This window comes from Pimephales promelas, chromosome 8 (assembly GCF_988280905.1).
Source record: "Pimephales promelas chromosome 8, fPimPro1.hap1.1, whole genome shotgun sequence".
Classification (NCBI taxonomy): domain Eukaryota; kingdom Metazoa; phylum Chordata; class Actinopteri; order Cypriniformes; family Leuciscidae; genus Pimephales; species Pimephales promelas.
The window spans coordinates 14,798,233-14,819,847 of record NC_142776.1 but is presented as its reverse complement, the minus strand read 5'-3'; the positions used below and the strand labels follow the sequence as shown (position 1 = coordinate 14,819,847).

The 21,615-nt window shown below is 42.9% G+C and overlaps 2 protein-coding genes across 2 annotated transcripts in view; both read left to right on the top strand.

The window, feature by feature from the left end:
* The window catches only part of nol11 (nucleolar protein 11), a 93,226-nt gene that overhangs the window by 31,955 nt on the left and 39,656 nt on the right, over nt 1-21,615 (top strand). The window lies entirely within an intron of this gene.
* Nucleotides 8,540-14,684, top strand: LOC148977681 (uncharacterized). Its single transcript, XM_089134042.1, has 2 exons — nt 8,540-13,435; nt 13,510-14,684. Exons 1-2 carry the CDS (start codon nt 12,996-12,998, stop codon nt 13,688-13,690), a joined length of 621 nt encoding a protein of 206 aa, XP_088990168.1. The 5' UTR covers nt 8,540-12,995; the 3' UTR covers nt 13,691-14,684.

The window sequence follows — 21,615 nt, the reverse complement described above, 5'->3', positions numbered from 1 at the left end:
TTTTCCTCAGTTACAGAATGGACACAAGGCTCGAAATTGCGACCATTTTGGTCGCATATGCTCCTGAATTTTAACCTGTGCGACCTAAAAATATATTTGGGAGCATTAGTGCGAGTGCAAATAATGGTTGTGGTGCGACCTGTTTTCATTTCTCTACAAAAAGTTAGCAAGTTTTTTTTAACAAATCTCTTGAACGAATGATTCAATAATAAATACATTTAAGTCACTTGTCGCAACCTAGTGGAGTAACAATGTGATCGATACAATTGTTATTTGAAGCTCCATGTTACTTTCAAAAGGTCTCTATTTTGATCGCTTCTGTAGACGTCAGTGTTTATATCCAAACCATAATCTTTAATTCTAGTTCCGATTCAAGTTCTTCTGTGATAAGAATATTTGTAACACAGAAATAACAATACTGCGTAGTTGTATATACTCTCTGGGTCAGCAGGAGCACCATAATGTTCCACTGTGATTTATTATAGACATGTTTAATAGACAAAAAAGTTGTAATTTAGGAATGAAAATCAGACATTAGATCTTCATTACATCCTAACACAGTAGAAGATCTAATCCAAATCAGCGTTGAGGGTCCTCCTTTGGAGGCGTTCGATGCCTCAGTGAAGAGATGGATGGAGGAGGGACAGAGAGCCTGGAGACCAAATTTCAAATCCTGGCCACAGGATGTGTAAAGCCCCAGTGATTGTTGGTGTTGATAGGTGTTGTTTTTAATTGAAAGAAATCTGTTTATATATAATTTGTAGTTGTGGTGCTCCTTAATTTTTGGTGGATGCTCCTTAATTTTTGGTGGGTGCTCCTTAATTTTTGCTGGTGCTCCTAACTTTTTGAAGTTAAAAAAAGTTAATTTCGAGCCCTGGGACACCTGAAGGTACAGTAGGTGGACAACCAGAATGACACTTACCGCCGCGACAAAAATAAACCAGCCGTATTTCAAAGTCGTTCGCTAAATGACCACCAGGCGGCGCAAAGGGACATTTAGTAAAAGCAAAACGTAATTATGTAAAAGTAGCCTACATTTTAAAAAGAATATAGCAAACTTTTATAGCAGAACATTTTATGAATCAAAAGTTTAAATAGGCCTGTCTCGCAGTCAGTGAAAATAAATTGGTTGCAATCAAATACGCTATTGAGTAGTGCTGGGCAAAAGAAACGGTTTTTCGATTAATCTTTTTTTTTTTTTTGGACATGAGGAATATTCACTTGCACAATCGGGCCTGCATTGCATCGTAACTAACCTTTATCATTTTCACGTCTTTTTAAGTTTTACCAGTTTAAACATTCAACCAATGTTAAACAATCCCATGCTTGCGCACTCTCAGAGATGTTTTTCACTGCGTGCACACACAGTAAAGCCTAAATCCGCCTCACAAACTGCTCGCCAGTAACAGAAGTTCCTTTTCGTGGATTATATTGCTTTAACAGTTAAAAACACACAAAAAGATGTCAACTCTGGTCTTGGTGAGTAACCTCGTAAAGACAGTCGGTTATGTCTGTCGGTTAGACAGAGAATAAGCATAAAACGCGTGTGACAGACAGTAAAATGAAACGGTAATGGATTTGTGCACTAGTTCTTAAAGTGAACGCAGCCATTTGTGTCTGTCATTAATTTTGTTGTCATAACAACATAGTATATGGTATACTATATTGTTATGACAACAAAATTAATTGTAACAAATCAGAATTAATATTATTTTTAAAGTAGGCCTTTTACATTTTATAATACATATTTCAAAGATAAGGATTCATTATTTTGATATGTGCATGCCATTAGCTTGCATTGGATAACAGTTGATTAGTTTATTTTTGACAAAACATACTATATATTTAACATATGTGCAGAAACTGTCTAATTAAAGCTTATTTGATGTCTATATTATAGTAAACTTTATAATCTATTTCGTCTGTAACAATAGGCTTTGCACTTTTTAGTTTTACAGATCAGTATAGAACAAATCTCAGTAGTCTATATAGTCTTACTAATGTAGGAGCGAAAGTGAATGAACGCCCAGTGCTCGCGCGTCTGTCTGTGCGCGTATTTACTATTTAAACAGTCTTTGTCTAGTTTACAGACACTATTCAATAATGCGATTCGAACAAAGCTCTTAAGAATAAATGACTTACCGTATTTTCCGCACCATAAGGCGCACTTAAAAGCCTTCTATTTTCTCAAAAAACGACAGTGCGCCTTATAATCCGGAGTGCCTTATATATGGATCAATTGGTTAAAGGGGGGGTTGACTGCTTTTTTTCTTTGCATGATTGTGTTTATGGGGTGCAATATAACATGTATTTGTGGTTTTTCTTTTTTTTAAAAGTCTTTTTTAATAAACTTCAGCTTTATTGTCAGCCGCGCTCTCCTCTGTCCCCTGAACGAGCGGTTGACTTCCTGATTCTATGAAAACACTCCCTCAGAAACACGTAGTGGGCTCAGATTGGTTGGTTTGGCCCGGTGTGTTGTGATTGGCTAAACTGTCGCTCACGTTGTCCAGAAGGTTTAACGCCCATTACCTTTACGGGCGGAACGTGAGCTCCGGTCCAGAATGTAAATATGTGTCGAACTGCAGTATCAGTATGACCCAGAATCAGACAGAGAAACCCGCGATGAAGACAGTCAAACAGAACCTCACCACACACGGCACTTAATAAACGTTTCTGAATGATAATTTGCTACATTTTTTAACTTTTTGCACGTTTGTTTTACACAATAACATCTGACTGGCAACAATAGCAACTGACTGGCTACTAATGTCATACTCAAACAGCGTTGGCATGTTTACGTTCTTGATCAAATCGAAAATAACGTCATAAAGCATATGAAGAGTTCAGATGCAAAAGCCTCTAAATGCCATTTGAAATTTTCTTCTTTAATGATGATTTTCATCAAACTTGTATATTTAAGTTCAGTAATTTCACTTAAATAACAATTAATAGGTAATTATCATTGCCATTTAAGTGAAATCACTGAACTTAAATATACAAGCTTGATAAAAATGATCATTCTAGAAGAAAATTTCAAATGGCACTTAGAGGCTTTTGCATCTGAACTCTTCATATATATATATATTAGGGGTGTAACGGTACACAAAAATCACGGTTCGGTACGTACCTCGGTTTTAAAGTCACGGTTCGGTACGTTTTCGATACAGCAAAAAGAAAGAAATGCCAGAGAAATTTCCTATTTGTTTAAAGAAAAAATATTTTTAAATAAGTGTGAGTTCCTAGATCTTGAAACTTTCAGGTTTATAAATGGGGGTCATCTTTGAAGGATGAACAAATAATGTTTTGGTCATCACATTAAAAATAACTTTTAAATATATATTTATTTATATAATATGTGAATTTTGAAATGCTGGAAAAAGATGTGTGAAGTACAAAGCATTTCATCATTCCAGCCAAACTGGTTCCAGTTTGTGTTACTATATTAAATCCATGGTGAATGTTGCTGGTCTGTGGACGTAAAGTACTTTATTCACGGCACAATGTTTCTCCTGGTTTCCATGACAGCGCTGTTTGATCTAATAGAGATCTACGGTTATTAACGGAGAAATGTGAATGCTTCTCACTGACTAGATCTCGCAGCGATGTTATTACCTCAGTGGCGAATTCAAATGTTTTCTTTACCGGATCTCTTAGCGCTGTGAAGTAACAGTATTGCTTGATCGAGATCGGCTCGCGCTGCACAGATGTTGCTGGTCCGAACTGATAAACGATCCGTGAAGCACATAACGAGGAGCGCAGTTTCGTTCATTACGCTTGCCATTTGATGTTGTGCAACGTTGTGTTGGCCGCGTCAGCACGAATTTTGTCGGCAGGAAAAATGATCCAAGCAATCGTTCGGTTTGTATGCGTACCGAACCGGAAGCCTCGAACCGAAACGGTTCAATACGAATACATGTACCGTTACACCCCTAATATATATACATGAAAAATACGTTTAAAACATTAGTACTTATAGAAAATTAAGATCCATAATGTTTGTACGAGTTTGTCGTGGACACAAAATAGCATAGGCTAACTAGTAGTGGCTATAAAGCCAGCGCTGGCATTTGAAAAAATAAAATAAAACACAAGGCTAACGTTACGTCTGGAATTATACATGCAAATACATTTAAAATAATGAAGTCTTAGCCTACTTACAGGTTGTGGCCCAACACTGCTGCCTCTTGTTTTAAAGTCGGAATTGCTTCATGTTTCTGGTTGAATCTGGAGTTGAACTCGTGGAGATTCTGGAAGCTGTCTTCTGTAAAATGCGCAGCACAGAGAGCTAGATTGCTAAACAGAGAAGACCTGACAGCTGCGTGAACAACACACTCGACGAGTCGACGTGCCTCAGAAATATACGCATGCCATTTTCTGCATATTCTGAGGGAGGGGTTGATGCAAATGTGCGGGTTAGTGACGTACCATAACCCAGCTGTAGTCCCAATCGAGTCGTTTTTGTAGGCAATTATACTTCCTGATTTTTAAAAGACGATATCTCTGCTTACATTGAACTTTCAGCGCTGCAACTTTGCAGATACTGTTCATGAACCAACAGCAACATTACACACTATTTAAAATGAAAAAAGTGAAATCGCAGTCAACCCCCCTTTAATAACGCTCCGTGTTATTAAATTCACACGCAAACTCGTGCTCATGTCCATCTTATGCTCGCTCTGTCACACGGCCAGTTCAACCTCGTATAAATCACTGTCCCCGGCGCTGCTCGCGCATCACAGAATGTTCATAAAGCGCTCACCGTTCAGCGCTTAACCCAGTTTGCTTCACGCTCCACTCAAATCGCCCCCGCTCGCTCCAAAAAACGAAAGAAAAAAAATCTGCATTATTTTTATTTCACTTTTTGGTTTTGGCCTTACCTTACAAAGAACTAAAGACCTAAAACAACTATTAACAACTATTCTGTGTTATTGTTAAGCCCCACAAAACGCACAGAAACATTCTAAAGTACCATAAAGTTTTCGTGCACCATATTATAAGTGTTCAGAAGCCATTATGTGAGAAATTAATTCATTAAATTAGTCATTAAATTCAAGATCACGTAAACTTTTCTCTCCGCTGCGGCTGTCAGTCATTCTCCATTCAGTGTTCAAACAGCGCGTTGCGTTGATTGTTTTACAGCTTATGAATTCAAAATAAGAATATTGTGAAAGGGTTTTCACATTATTATTGACATCTTTTAAATTGAATTACTGAAATTACTTTTGCATGATATTCTACTTTTTCGAGTTTCACCTGTAGTTGTCAACTAGGGATGGGATGGTATGAAAATTTCATATCACGATTATAGTGACCCAAATTATCGTGATTATCAATATTAACATGGTTTTGTTAAAACGAGATGAAAGTTCAAAAACAATTTATGCTCACACTGAAAACATTATATTTAATAAATCTACAAACAACAAATAAAAAAAGCAGCTCTATGCACTTTTTAAAGCAAGATTCTATTCTGTGGCATTTCCTTCCTTATAATGACCATCGTCAATAGCAACACATTACCAGCACATCCATGTATCACGCGTGCTCTAATTTCATTCAAATACAACTAGGGCTGTCGCGGTAACCGCAATATTGTAGTACCGCGCTTCTGACAAGTCAACCGCAGAGGATAGCACGTAACCGCAGCAACCGCGATATTCACGTTTTTTTTTTTATAAGGCTATACCCTTCTTGTTTTGAACTTAATGCATGTGTATTGAATGTTAAACAAGTTCATAACGATAACAAGACTGTTTATCATGGTGATGTGTAGCCTACAGGCTTCACACAGACAGTGAATGAGAGAGATCGGCAGAGCGCGTCACGCGCTGCGCATGCAATTACCTGCGTCTGTCTTTGAAGTCGTGAAAAGCTTGTCGTGTCAAAGGGAAGCGAAAAATTTGTCGCATCATCATTTTAATGTTGTTCTCTTGTTCTGTTGTTCTCAATGTTCTCTTCACGGGTATTTTCCCATAAATGCGCGTCAGCAGCAGCTCTGGTCAGCATCCCACAACACAAGGAAGCCGAAATAAAATCAGTGAGTCACGCATTGAATCAATGGGTCTCTAATAAGTGAAGCATCAGCTTCAGCATTGCCTATGCGACGCATTGCTGCTCAGCTGAGCCTTGAAAAGTTGAATCTCAAAGTTAAAAATAAATAACATCTTGTTGAATCAGCTTTTTTAAACGTGTTCGTTGAATGAACGGTTCAATGACTCGCTCAAAGTCCGTTGTCATAACAATATGCGCGCTGAGTGAAAGTCTTTCAATGCGCATATACTGTAGACGCTGTTTAGTTTCGGTTACATTGGTTACTGAAAATGTCCTCGTTTTTGTCCACATCGTAAACATTATTTATATAGCAACAAAAACATAAAAATTAAATAAATAAATAAATAAATGGCGGTAATACCGCATATCACGCTATTGAGCCACTCAACATTACCGCAAGGGAAATTCCATAACCGCGACAGCCCTAAATACAACTTGCCGTCTTGATTGTATTGAAAATGAAATCCGAGATGATTTATTATTTACAGTTTGATTATATTGTTGTGATCATCTTGTCTGGACAAGTTTTGTACGCTGTACAAAATGGATTTAACAGGTAACGGTAACGTTAAGATTTAAAACATTAATCTCAATTCAATATGTCCCTGTAACTTAATTATGTGCTAAAAAATAGATATAATAAGTGTACAATAAATATATAAAGTTGCATTATTATCTCTTAAATGTCACTCTTAATTAGGGCTGAACGATTTTGGGAAATAATCTAATTGCTATTTTAACCAATATTGCGATTTAATATGCGATTTAAAAAAAAAGTTCTTTACCTTCTGTATTAGTCGACAAAGACAAGTACTAAATCATTGTACAGTAGGGATGGGAATCTTTAGGTAGCTCATGATCCGATCTACTTTTTTTCTTATTAATTAATCTTAATAACACTTAAAATATGCATTTAATTACATATGTAAACATTCTTTTAAAAAATAAATATATATATAAAAAAACATTTAATTAAACCAATTACATGTTAAGAATTTTAAATAGGCTATATAAAATAATATAGCTTCAAAATATAAAAGCTAATAAATAAAGAGAAACAAAAAAAGCATTACAAGCAATAAACAGTGGTCTCAGTATTTAAAAGTAGGCTGTCTGAATGTTTTTCATTCAAGAGCTGGAGTGATTTCCCCCTCAGTAGATACGATAAGCTGTGTTCATACTAATGCACATATCTCTTTTGAAATTGTAAATGTGGTTTGTCCTGTTGGTTTAAGATATAACTGACCGTGTTTACTTTAATTTCGCGTCATAAAAGCATTTTGACATGCAAGTAGATTTAACCAATGAGTCGCTCACGGCCGCATGCACGAGCGCTCTTCACAAAGCACGCGTTAGTATTTTAAAATGAAAGCATCCTTCTAAGTGATTTTCATAGTTTTATTATATAAGCCAACTGCATTCCAATAGACATAAATAATGCCTCTGTGACTGCAAGAGTAACGTTATAACATCAAGCAAAGCGGCAAAACCTGTTCCCGGGAATGTCCTTGTAATTCGGTTCAATCCCGAACTTTATGAAATAACGTTAATATGTTTCGGAACTCGGAAGGTTCAGGCGGTGTCGTGTGTGTGTGTGTGTGTGTGAGAGAGAAAGAGAGAGAATAGAAGCAAGCAGAACACGGTTCGTTTCTAAAGCACGTGCAGTGTCATCACGCATCTGTGTTTAAAAACTAAGCTCAGACTCGATTCTGAAATTCTCTCAATCGATCCAGGATTGTTGGGGAGAGAATAAAAAACACAATATCACATACATTAAAAATAAACTGTTATTTTCTGAACGCCGGACTGCGTAGCGTGGCAAGTTGATGCTTGATCTTGCAGACTGCTTTTCTCTCGCGTGTCACGTGACCAGTGTAATCGCGTTTCAACATATCGCGATTTTATCGCAAATGCAATTAATCGCTCAGCCCTACTCTTAATTGAACATGTTCAATCTTTGGCCAGGGAACTACACTAACCTTTTCCACTGGTGGCACTTGCGCTACTAACTTTTTCAGTTACTGGTGCAAAACATGATTTGGTCGCACAAATTATTTATAGTAAGCCACACTCTGGATAGTAATGAATAATAATGAAACTGCATTAGGGGTGGAACGGTACAGAAGTCATGGTTGGGTCGGGTTCATACCTTGGTTCAGACATTCAGACGGTTCGGTACGATTTCGGTACAATGGAGTGAAAAGCAAAACAAAAATGCAGAAGGCATTTTTATAAATGTCTTAAGCCTCTTATTTTTTAAGTTGTTTAAGTTTTATTAATAAAGGCATGAAACCAGTTTATTTGTAGTGCACTGACAATAGTTTTATATAATTAGTTTATTAATTAAATTAATAAAAAGACAAAATGACCTTGATATGTTTGGTAATTGTACTTGAATGAATGTAAAATTAATTTGCAATATTTCAGATCAGTATATTTGTTTTCCTTAATTTTAACTAACCCTAACTTATAAATACACTATTTCCGTATAAAATAATTACCATTAAAACACATTTGATTTTCTTTTTTAATCAATGTAGAATCATATGCAGGACTGTTGGAAAGCTGTGATGGCAATAAAATGATAGCTTATAAATATATCTCTGGTTGTTTCTGTTCCACAACATTTTGTATGTCATGTTTGGGGTGTGGGATGAAGAGAGGGATATTTTCAGTAATTATTTAATAAAACATTTAATTTATCTTCAGTGTGTAGTATTAGCCAATCAGGTGTCTTGACGCGAATCACGCGATTATGATTATGAAAAAACTAACGTTAGTCTAAAAAACTGCTAGTGATCATATAACGTTAGTCGATGTCAATATCAGCGCTAGCAATATAATTAGTTAGCTCATGGCAGAGTTTATCAGCCGAACACCAGACCGCAAATCTACCTTTGATGTAAGGAAGAGACACGGTGTCTTACATCTCTGCGTCTTTTTCCTGCCGCCATGCAGGCTCAGATGGTAGCCTATATGATTATGATTAGCATGCCTATTATAAAGACACAAACCTTTTACTATCATGTCATTTGAATAATATGCGCGCGATAGAGAGAGAGAGCAAGACAGCGCTTGTGTTGTGTGAAGATGTGATAGTGCGCGCGGCCAGGGCGCGCTCTCTCTCTCTCAGCTCGTTTGCGCCCTGTCAAACACATCAGTCATTCTACTCTACAACACTCACCGCGATCAAAAAAGGCTTTGACGGGACAAAAAGCGGACGATCCGACAGGTTTTAGAAGATTAAATACAAACCGAAAGAAACTAAAAAAAAACAGACCCGTCAAAATAGTCAGTGTAACATTTGCCACCCATTAAAAATTATGGTCGCAATGGGATTTCAAAAGGTCGCATATGCGACCATTTTGGTCGCAGTGTAGTTCCCTGTTGGCTCAAAGCCACTTGTTGAGGACCTTTCTTCGCGGAAGCTTCACGTTTATTTTAAGTGAGTGAGATAAAATATTTTAAGTCATAATAACATATTGTGCACAATTTTTTCCCAGACGTAGTTTTGGTATTGGGGTCAAAGTTAACTTGCCTTGCGTTCGCTATAAGTTACAACAGAGGGTGATGGTCACACAAGACGATTTGAAGCGTTTCCCCCTATTACAGCGACTTTTTTGTGCATGTTCTGCAGACAGGGTGACCATCCTCGATTTAAGTTTCCCTCTGGACTTTTGTAAAAACCAAAATATGACCACATCTCAGATTTGGTCCTCTAAAAAGGCTGAAATATCTCCTGATCACGGTCACTTCCTTCCGCCATTCCTTCTCGAATAAAAAAATAAAAATAAACATCTTTGCGTGCCTGCGTCAGACTGTGTACATGCTTTTATAGTGAGTTATTAAAATCGCGATAATCAAACACGGTTTTAATGACAATTAAATTTTAAACGATAATACTAACCGTCGGTACATTATCGTGGTTTATAGTGAAACCTGTAAACGTCCCATCCCTATTGTCAACATTTGAAGTGGATCAAAAAAGTGAACCAAAGTTGTCCTAAGACAAGAACGGGTTTTGTTCAATATTAATGTATAACTTTGAAAGGGTTAGGTCCACTTCAAATGTTGACTACTGCATTCATTTATAAATACATAAACAAAAAACATCCTCTCACTTTCAACAGCTTTTATTTAGGGGTGCACGATATTGACAAAAATGTGATATTGCGACATCGATAATGAATATTGCGATATCGATATTAATTTCGATATTTTTAAATGGATGTAAAACTACAAAAGTTATAGGAAAACGCATCAAAAAAGATTAATAAATAAAACAAGTTTTCTTACAACATAAGGTTTATTTCAACTGACGGTCATATTGGACTGGTACAGCATGAATAAATAAATAACCATGTCTACAGAACAGGACATGTTTTACTAGTTGTGTACACTACAGTGTAAAAGACAATAAATAAATAGCATTTTGTGAGTATTTGAATCTAATCGCTCAAACCACTTCAGGAGGAGGTCTGGGCCGCATTCCAGTCGAAACTGGACAAATGTAAATGCATCTAGTTATTGAATAAACCACAAATGTAAAATGTACTCCTTCCAAAAACGCTAAAAATGAGAACAGGCTTGTCATGTAATGGCCAGATATGACGACGCGCGCGACTGCAACACGCATCACCGCAGATGAGCAGCTGAGCATCTCAAGTCAACGCGCAAACTATCGCAAATCAAATTGAAAGTAAGTCGCAGACGCTTTTCACACAGTTACCTTCATTAAAAGTAAATAAACGAACTGATCTTATTTTACCTGATGATCATAAAATGCAGCTCATAACTGTTGCTTTTGGTGACGTGCACTCCATTAAATCTGCATATAGCGCGGGAATTGAAGATCGTATTTTGATAAATCAGATAGCTATCCGATCAGTGAAAACACATGAAGTTGCCAGGTGGCCTGATGTTTATACTTGTGCGCGTCGAGCTGGCCGGCAAGTGTGTGTGTTGGGGGACTGTGTGGTAGTAGAGCAAGTGAGAAGTGAGAGAGTGACGGCGATTAGCTTCGAAGCGAATTAGCCACTCTATATTGAGAAACAAAGTGTCTCCCCTGTTCTTTCTGACCACTGTGGGAAATCTGTAGCATGAAAAGTTAAACCTCTCCTTGATTTCATGTTGTTTATGGAGAAGGAGAATCAGAAAATTAATCGGGGGAAATGCAACGATGCCGGACGCATCATAAATGAAATATTGCATAAATATCGCAAGACTTTCGATATGTATATCGAGCAACGTGATATCGCGATAACGATATTGATTCGATATATCGTGCACCCCTACTTTTATTTCCAGCAAATTTCTTATTATGTGGAAATACTTATGAACACACAATGCTTCAACAACTGAGACAACAAAAAAACACATTTCACATATTTTTTTTACAAACAGAGATGGAGTAATGAGTCCCTGAACCCCCTTTGTTCAATATCAATCAAGTTCTCCAACACATCTGGGGCTTCATACAGTGTGCAGAATTATTAGGCACGTTGATTTTCTGATCATATTTTTTTAAGACAGTTTACCAATTCCAAACCACATTAATCTTAACTAATATTCATTTCAGTTTGTATTTAATCATTTACAAGTGATATATAATTGACCCTTCGCTAAGCCACGCCCGAAAACCGCCACTGGCCAATCATGTCTTAGCAACCGTAACTATGCGCGGGAGGTCTGGCAAGCTTTCGAACGAGGGAAACATGCTAAAGCATTGTGTGTATGGATTGTGCAAATCTGATACCGGTATACTAAAAGTTTGGATGGGGGAGAGGAATTGTTTTCCTTCCAGAAAATCTAAAAGCCAAGGGGAAAAATGATTGGCGTGATCTAGCGTCTATGTGCGAGACCCATTCACAACTACTGGTAAATGTCGACATGCTTAACAAAAACACCTATTGCTTGGAAATATTGACGGTTCTTTGGTCATAATGATAACGTAAAATAAGACGATTAAAGAGACAAGACAAAGGCTCACTGACATACTTTAAAATATATTTCAGCATTTTGTTAATCGACGTCCTACTAACGTTACCCCTTACTAAGTAACTTAACCCAATCCGATCGCGGCTCTCCCAGTATTAATGTTATTCCACAAGATTTATTGATTAGCTGTTTGATTTATAATTATTAAGATTATTTTCACATACCCTGCTGTGTATGAACATAGCTGTTCCTCAATTTGTGTTTCCCATTTGAACGGTCAGCGTATGAGGCGCTGCTGCTTGCGATGCGACTATAACGTTAGGCTTTAACTTCAATTTTTAAGAAATTATTCTCTAATCGGTTGCATATAATGTCGTGAATATATCCCTCGAATGCATACTGTAGTCCCTTTTGTCTCTCTCAGATATTTCACTTGTTCGCCAAAAAATTACTAATTATCTCATTGAAATGTCTGATACTGGGTGCATCCACACTATAATAGATGGGCCAGCCGCGAAAGCTTGACAGGCGTAGCAACAGTAACTAGGGAGGGCGGGGCTTAGCGAAAGGTCAATTGTTTATAAAGGCTGGAAATGAAAAACGCCTTATATTCAGGTGTTCATAATTACGCATTTTTTCTTTTACAGATAAAATAAGCCAAAAAGAGAGGCAAAGAATCTTTAAAAAATTACCCCCACTTAATAAGAATCACAAGCTGAAGTGTAGTAAACTCAGCAAAAAAAGAAACGTCCCTTTTTCAGGACTGTGTATTTCAACAATAATGTTATAAAAATCCAAATAACTTTACAGATCTTCATTGTAAAGGGTTTAAACAATGTTTTCATGCATGTTCAATTTACCATAATCAATTAATTAACATGCACCTGTGGAATGGTCATTAACACCTTAACAGCTTACACAGAGAGTAGGCACTTAAGGTCACAGTTCTAAAAACGCAGGACACTAAAGAGACTTGTCTACCGACTGTGAAAAACACCCAAAGAAAGATGCCCAGGGTCCCTGCTCATCTGCGTGAACGTGCATTAGGCATGCTGCAGGGAGGCATGAGGACTGCTGATGTGACCAGGGCAATAAATTGCCATGTCCGCACTGTGAGATGCCTACGACAGCGCTACAGGGAGACAGGAAGGACAGCTGATCATCCTCGCAGTGTACGTGTAACACCTGCACAGGATCGGTACCGAATATCACACCTGCGTGACAGGTACAGGATGGCCACAACTGCCCGAGTCACACCAGGAACACACAATCCCTCCATCAGTGCTCAGACTGTCTGCAATAGGCTGAGAGAGGCTGGACTGAGGGCTTGTAGGCCTGTTGTAAGGCAGGTCCTTACCAGACATCACCAGCAACAACGCCGCCTATGGGCACAAACCCACCTTCGCTGGACCAGACAGGAATGGCAAAAAGTGCTCTTCACTGATGAGTCACGGTTTTGTCTCTACCAGGGGTGATGGACGGATTCGTGTTTATCGTCGAAGGAATGAGCGTTACACCGAGGCCTGTACTCTGGAGAGGGATCGATTTGGAGGTGGGGGGTCCGTCATGGTCTGGGGCGGTATATCACATCACCATCGGACTTAGCTTGTTGTCATTGCAGGCAATCTCAATGCCTTGCGGTACAGGGAAGACATCCTCCTCCCTCATGTGGTACCCTTTATGCATGCTCATCCGGACATGATCCTCCAGCAGGACAATGCCACCAGCCATGCTGCTTGTTCTGTGCGTGAGTTTCTGCATGACCGCAATGTCAGTGTTCTGCCATGGCCAGCGAAGAGCCCAGATCTCAATCCCATTGAGCACGTCTGGAACCTGTTGGATCGCAGGGTGAGGGCTAGGGCCATTCCCCCCAGAAATGTCCAGGAACTTGCAAGTGCCTTGGTGGAAGAGTGGGGTAACATCTCACAGCAAGAACTGACAAATCTGGTCCAGTCCATGAGGAGGAGATGCACTGCAGTACTTCAAGCAGCTGGTGGCCACATCAGATACTGACTGGTACTTTTGATTTTGAGCCTCCCATCATTCAGGGACAGATTATTCTCTTCTGTTAGTCACATGTCTGTGAAACATTTTTAGTTTGTCTTATGGTGTTGACTCTTTTAGTGTTCATACAAATATTTACACATATTAAGTTTACTGAAAGAAAAAACAGTTGAAAGTCAGACGTTTCTTTTTTTGCTGAGTTTAGAATACATGATCATCCAGAATCTGACTAAATTTTGGGAGTTCATTTTTAGTCAATCTCTGCTAAACGGACTTCAGGGTAGGAGATGGACTAAAAATTAACTCTGAAATTAGTGCCAGATTCTGGAAGATGAATTCTTCAAACAGTGGTGCTGGTCCTTCAACAGTCACTCTCAATCTGTCTGTCTATAAAGCCTATAAAAAAGTCTTCATGTATTTTACTAACTTCAGCTTGTGATTCTTATTAGGAGGGCATCATTTTTTTAGGATTCTTCACACCAAACCAACAATTGCTAAACACGCACAAAAAATATTTTGCACGGGCATTTTGCGGTCAATAGTAAAACGAAACGTAGACTAAATTGGCGTCGACAAATTTGCATTGCCGATTATGTCGACTAATCGCGGCAGCACATACACACACAAACAGATCTCAGAGTGAGATCATAGGCTCATTTGGAAACTGTTTACCAGTTAGTTGAGCCAGCAGATTCAACAACATTTTAAACAAATCAAATTTAAATTTTGAAAGTAGCCTGTGAGTAGTCTTGAGTGTCTAAAAAAATATAGCTTTATATTATTCTAAGTAGGGATGTCCCGATCAGGTTTTTTTTGCCTCCGAGTCATTTGATTTTGAGTATCTACCGATACAGAGTCCCAATCCGATACTTCTATAATATATACAAAAAAGAATAAAGAAGACTGAAAAAACAGATCCAGATTCCAGGATGTTCCTAATTTTTTATTTAATTCGCCTTATTTTAGCACTTCTGTGAGGTAGCTTGAACAATCAGGTAATAAACAAATTCTTCACTTTTGGACTGTAGTGCAAAACGTGTGTATAAAAAAAGTCTAATATAAAAATAAATAGCACTCATTGCGATCATTTGTGCTATCTTGGCTGTGATGACCTCCGGCTTCTCACAATCAAGGGGCATTTTTCTCTTTTCTTCAAACTGTCCCGCAGCATTAGCAGACTCGTCTTCGGCGGGGTTTGCGGGTAAACTCACTGTATTGTCGGGTGTGTGTTTTTGAGGTGCCGTATCAGGTTTGTTGTGTTAAATGTAGCCATTTTCTTTCCACCTATTGAGATCCCAAGTTTACATACCTCACAGTTTGCTATGGTAATGTTGTCTTTATATATACTGATAAAGACACAGTCAGCAGTATTGACAGCAAAATAGACCACATAATATTTCGTTCTGTATTGACAGGTGCAACATTTGAAAATTGATAATTAGGGGCCAAGCACCGAAGGTGCGAGGCACCTATTGTAATCGTTCTGGTTCTTATTATTCTTCTTCTTCTTCCGTTTCCGACTGGGCGTCTATGGCAGCCCATAGACCGGTTTGCGGGAACTGTTTTGGTTTGACATTCTGATAGACGACAGTCCCAACATTAAATACACCAATTTTGGCGTCTCTAACTCATTCCCTCTAGCGCCACCAACTGTCCAAAATTTCACTTTTATTATGCTAATAACTTTTGAACCGTAAGGCCTATCAACAAAATTCTTTTTAGGGGCCAAGCACCGAATGGTGCGGAGGCACCTATTGTATCCGTTCCCATTCTTATTATTCTTCTTCTTCCGCTCTGGGAGTCTATGGCAGCCCATAAAACCGATTGTGGGAAAGTTATGAAATTTGGTACACTGATAGAGGACAGTCTGAAAAGTCTTCATAGCAAATTTGGAGTCTCCAACTCAATCCCTCTAGCACCACCACCTGTCCAAAATTTCCAAAATTCTATGCAAATAACTTTTGAACCATTTTGAACCATTTTTTCCTCTGATTCCTGAGCTCATGAATTGTTCAAAAAAACTACTTTTGCGAACTCGTCCTAGACGTTTTTTCCGATTTTCACCAAAATTGCACCAGATCATCTCCAGGCTGTGCTGACAAAGTTATGGAATTCAAGTCGATTCGCTTAACCGTTGTCAAATACCGCGCAAATTATTTTTACGTAACGCTTGCAAAAACAGACATAAGGCTGTATCTCCGCAAAGCTTTTACTTATTTAGACCAAACTTGGTACATGTCATCATAAGCATGACCTGAGGCTATATGCTGTTCTCTTACGAGAGGTTCTCTCGTATTGCGTAAGCTAGCTTACGCTACGGGAAAGATTCATCTTTGCTGAGAAGTTGAAGCCAAAAAATTATTCCATAATTTTGTAATCATTGTCAACGCAGTCTCTCTGAGGCAGACCATGAGCGGGCTAGCTAGCAGCTCATTGGTTCGCTCAGAGAGAATGCACGAACCTATGGGGGAGCGGCGCTGAGCCCGCGGCCAATGAGCGGACGGCGCTCGCTCATTGCGTCAGAGCCCGCCGAAAGGGGCGTGGCTACAGTGTATAAAAGTAGCACTCCCAGACTCGTTCGTCGATTCTTCATCATTCAGCGAGCTACACGCATCCGCTGTCCTGGGAAGTAGCTGCCGTCGTCGAGAAGGCATCTTCTAGCGAGCTCCGGAGACTGAGGAAGCCGGCCGTCTGCCACCTTCAGCCGCCCAGCAAGCTAGCGCCATCCGACGCCGTATCCTTTTTCACTTATTCCATTCACAAAAGAGCTCGAGCGTCTTTTTCAAGATGCCTCGAATTTCCTTCGGCTCATGCCGCTCTTCACTCGAGGAAGGAGACCGCCACCCCATCTGCGCTCTCTGTCTCGGAGTGGAACACGCAGAGCTCGCCCTCGCCAACGGAGGATGCGACCACTGCGAGGACCTGCCTCTGTCCGCCCTGCGGGCTCGACTGCAGGTGGTCAAAACCGCTCCCGCGCCGCCTCTCACTTCGCCGCGGAAGAAGAAACGCCGCTCCCAGAGGCTGCCGGAGCCCCCTGCGGATCCATGCGGGCCGCCGCCCACCGACCGCTCTCCCTCTCCGCCCCAGCCGGACATACAGTTGCCGCCGAGTGGCCGCTCTGTCGCCTCCGACGACACCGCGGATGAGAAGGACTCCTGTTCGCTGCACGCTTCTGACAGCGAGGACTGGTCGTCGATTGGCTCTTCGACAAGAGAGAGTCTGCGGGGACTTGCGCCGGCATCGAAGAGGAACTTTTGCGTCTCCTCTCACAGGCCGTCGACCGCCTGGGTCTCGAGTGGTCTCCTCCCCCCGAGCAACCACCGAACTGTATGGATGGTAAATTCCTGCACCGGCGCCCGTCCTCCGCCTGCAGCCGGGCTGCACCATTCCTGCCTGAGCTGCATAACGAGCTCACTAAGTCCTGGAATGCCCCTCTTTCGGCTCGAAACCGCTCCGACGTGTCCGCCTCGCTGCGCTCAGTGGACGGAGCCGCCGAGAAGGGTTACACCGCCATGCCACCCGTCGAGGACCTGGTCGCCGCTCATCTTTGCCCGCCCTCTGCTAGATGGCGTTCTTCCCCTACGCTTCCTTCAAAGGCGTGCAGAGCGACCTCTACCTTTCATGCTTGCGCCTATGCTGCCGCCGGACAGGCCGCTTCAGCGCTGCATTCAATGTCAGTCCTCCAAGTGCTTCAGAGCGACATCTTGTGCGAAATGGCGAACAGCGGTAGGAACCCGCCCATCCTCTCGGATCTGAGAAGCGCTACGGACCTTTCCCTTCGCGCCACTAAAGCCTCCGCACAAGCCCTGGGGAAATGCATGGCCGCCCTCTGTGTCGCTGAGAGACACTTGTGGCTCACGCTTACCGACATGGGAGATTCAGAACGCGCCGTGTTCCTCAACGCGCCTATCTCTCCGACCGGCCTCTTCGGATCTGCCGTCACGGGCATCGTTGACCGTTTCTCCGAGGTACAGAAAGCGACCCAGGCCATGAACTTGTTCCTACCCCGCCGCGCTAGCTCTTCGGCAGGCCGCTCTCACGAGCCCCCTGCCAGAACCCCACATCAACGCCCGCCTCAGCAAGCTCAGCAGCCCCAGCGTAGACAGGGCGGCCGCCCTCGCTCTCGCTCTGACAGCCGCCGCAGACAGCCTCCCCCCCGGGGGCCTCGACCCAAGATCACGCTGAAGCCTGATCAGCAAATGTCTGCCTAGCACAGCTGAGAAAAAGACTGCTCTCTCCCGCTGCGGCCGGACCGCCGTCAAAGCTTCGCCCTCTGTTAGTCCCCGTCTCCTCGCCGACTACAGTAGAGTTCACCGCCACAAACAAGCCGGTCTCCCTGCCCGCTTGCGAGCGACAAAAAGCTGTTTTCACGGCTACCCAGAGAGTTCACAAAAAGAGCATAAAAGCCTCAAGTGTAAAAAATGTGCCCACAAGCATGTGTTCACGTATACACACAAGCACCATATGCCCCGGGTCTCACACAGAGCCCATTCTCACGGAGCGGTCACTAACCGCTCTAGTAGCGGAGAACAAAAACACGTCCACGAGCCCATGCGCGTGTCCCCCCTCTGCTTGCTCTGTCACACGGCCAATAAACTCCTCTCTGAGTGCAAGTCCCGTTGCCACTCACATTTTAAGCGCGCCCACACCCAGTGTCCAGCCCGCTATGTGCAGCAACCAGGGCGAAATCGCCATTCAACCGCTAGCCGCATGCTGCGAAGCGTGGGAAGCCATCCCCGGCATCTCCCCGTGGGTCTTAAGCATCATAAAGAATGGCTATCGATTACAGTTTCGTCGCCGCCCGCCACGTTCGTGCGTTCGGCTCGAATCCACTGTCAGCCCAGCTGCTATGAACACGCTTCGCTCAGAAATAGCCAAGCTGCTGCAGAAAGGCGCAATAGAGAGAGTCCCGCCATCTATGACCGAGTCGGGGTTCTACGGCCGTTACTTTCTGGTTCCCAAGAAAGACGGCGGCCTCAGGCCGATTTTAGATCTCAGGGCTTTGAACAAAGCGCTCATGAAGAGACCGTTCAAAATGCTCACAGTCAAGAAACTCCTCGCGCACGTCCGCCAGGGGGACTGGTTCATCTCTCTAGACCTGAAAGACGCCTATTTTCAGATCCAGATAAACCCTCATCACAGGCCATTCCTACGTTTCGCCTTCGAGGGTCAGGTTTACCAATATGCCGTTCTCCCGTTCGGCCTATCCTTAGCACCCCGTACGTTCACGAAGTGCATGGATACAGTGCTCGCTCCCCTGCGGAGTCAGGGGCTGCGCATTCTAAACTATCTGGACGACTGGCTGATTCTAGCAGATTCCCAGACGGGAAACCATCTGAAAGCGCTGGGACTCTCTGTCAACTGGACAAAGAGCTCTCTCCAGCCCAGTCAAACTATTTCATTCCTTGGAATAGATTTGAACTCTATCACAATGACGGCTCGCTTATCCACACAGCGCGCTCGCCGTGTTCAGCGTCTAGCCGCCTCTTTTCGGATGGGTACCCACACATCCCTGAAATCTTTTCAGAGGAGGCTGGGTTATATGGCCTCAGCCTCCGCTGTGCTACAGCTGGGTCTTCTGCACATGCGCCCCCTTCAACTCTGGTTAAAGAGCCGCGTATCCCACCGCGAGTGGACTACGGGCCGCCAGATTATTAAGATTACTCAGACATGTATCTCTGCACTGCAGCCATGGTCAGTAATCTAGTGTTTTCAGAAGGGCGTTACCATGGGAACCTTTTCTCGCCGAAAAGTCATCTCGACAGACGCATCCAACTCGGGTTGGGGTGCGGTCTGCGAGGGCTCACCGGCCGCCGGCCAGTGGTCGAGCCAGGAGAGTTCCCTACACATAAAGTGTCTGGAAATGATCGCGGTCGAGAACGCGCTGCTGTTTTTCCTCCCGCGCATACACGGTCACCACGTCCTGATTCGCTCAGACAATACGGCCGTGGTATCTTACATCAACCGTCAGGGCGGGGTCAGATCCAAGAATCTCTTTCATCTGATGCGCCGCATCCTATTGTGGTCCCAGAGTCACCTGCTTTCGCTCAGAGCGACGCACGTACCGGGCCATCTGAACGACGGCCCAGACATGCTGTCCAGGAACCTTGTCTCCCCCGGAGAATGGTCCCTGCACACTCATACAGTCCAAACGCTGTGGCGCCTATTCGGCAGAGCGGAGGTAGATCTTTCCGTGTCAGAAGAGAACGCTCACTGCCCGATATTCTTTTCAAAGAGCGAGGACGCGTTAGCCCAGGATTGGCCCCGCCGCCAACTCTATGCTTTTCCCCCGATTTCTCTGCTACCGCAGGTCATTCAGAGAATCAGGGACTCACGCCACTCGGTGCTCCTCATAGCCCCGCGCTGGGAGAATCAGATTTGGTTCCCGGAGCTTACGCAGCTGTCACGGACAGCCCCGTGGCCCATTCCAATCAGAGCAGATCTCCTCACTCAAGCCCGCGGCTCGATCTGGCATCCCCATCCACAGCGCTGGGCGCTTCATGCATGGGTGACCAACGACTACGCGTCGAATTGCCAGAAGGGGTTCTGAACACGATCAAACACGCCAGAGCGGAATCTACCAGAAAGCTCTATGCTGCTAAATGGTCTGTGTTCTCTAGATGGTGCACCGACAAAAATTTGGACCCACGGGCGTGCGAGGTTTCGTCTTTGCTCGTGTTCCTTCAGGAGATGCTGGATAAGGACAGGTCCCCATCCACTCTAAAGGTTTACGTGGCAGCCGTCGCGGCGTTCGTTGAACCCCGGCGCGCCCAGTCTTTGGGCAAAGACGAGCTAATCATCCGCTTCCTCAGGGGAGCCAGAAGGATGAACCCCCCCCTCGCCCCCCCACGGTGCCGGTCTGGGATCTTTCTATAGTCCTAGAAGCTTTAAAAGCCCCACCGTTTGAACCACTCGAGTCCGTGGAACTAAAATACCTCTCGCTAAAAACCGTTTTTCTGACTGCACTCGCCTCAGTAAAACGTGTGGGGGACATTCACGCGCTGTCTTCAAGCGCCGCGTGCCTTGAGTTTGGACCTAATGACTCCATCGTCATTCTGAAACCTAGACACGGTTATGTTCCGAAAGCGGTTGGTACCCCCTTCAGGGCGCAAGTGATCTCTCTATCGGCGCTGCCTGCATCCGATAGCGAACATGACGCTGATCGCCTCTGCCTGGTTCGGGCTCTCAGAGTGTACACTACACGGGTTGCTGCGTTCAGACGCTCGGAGCAGCTGTTTGTGTCGTTCGGTGGCCGCACCAAGGGATTAGCCGCCTCGAAACAGACACTATCCAGGTGGATAGTAGATGCGATTGCCTCTGCTTATGCCTCAAAAGACCTGCCTTGCCCACTGGGCATCAGGGCTCATTCCACCAGAGGCATGGCCTCATCGTGGGCATGGTCCTGCGGAATTTCCATTCACGACATTTGTGTGGCTGCGGGATGGGCCTCCCCCTCCACTTTTGTCAGATTCTATAACTTGGAAGTTCCCGCCTTACAGGCTAAAATTCTGGCGGTCTAGTACTATACAGCTCTCCTATAGGAAGCCGCACTATTGGGAGTTCTATTACAACCGGCTCGCCCCTTGTGTTTCCCCTATGTGCTTATGCATTATACTTTCACGG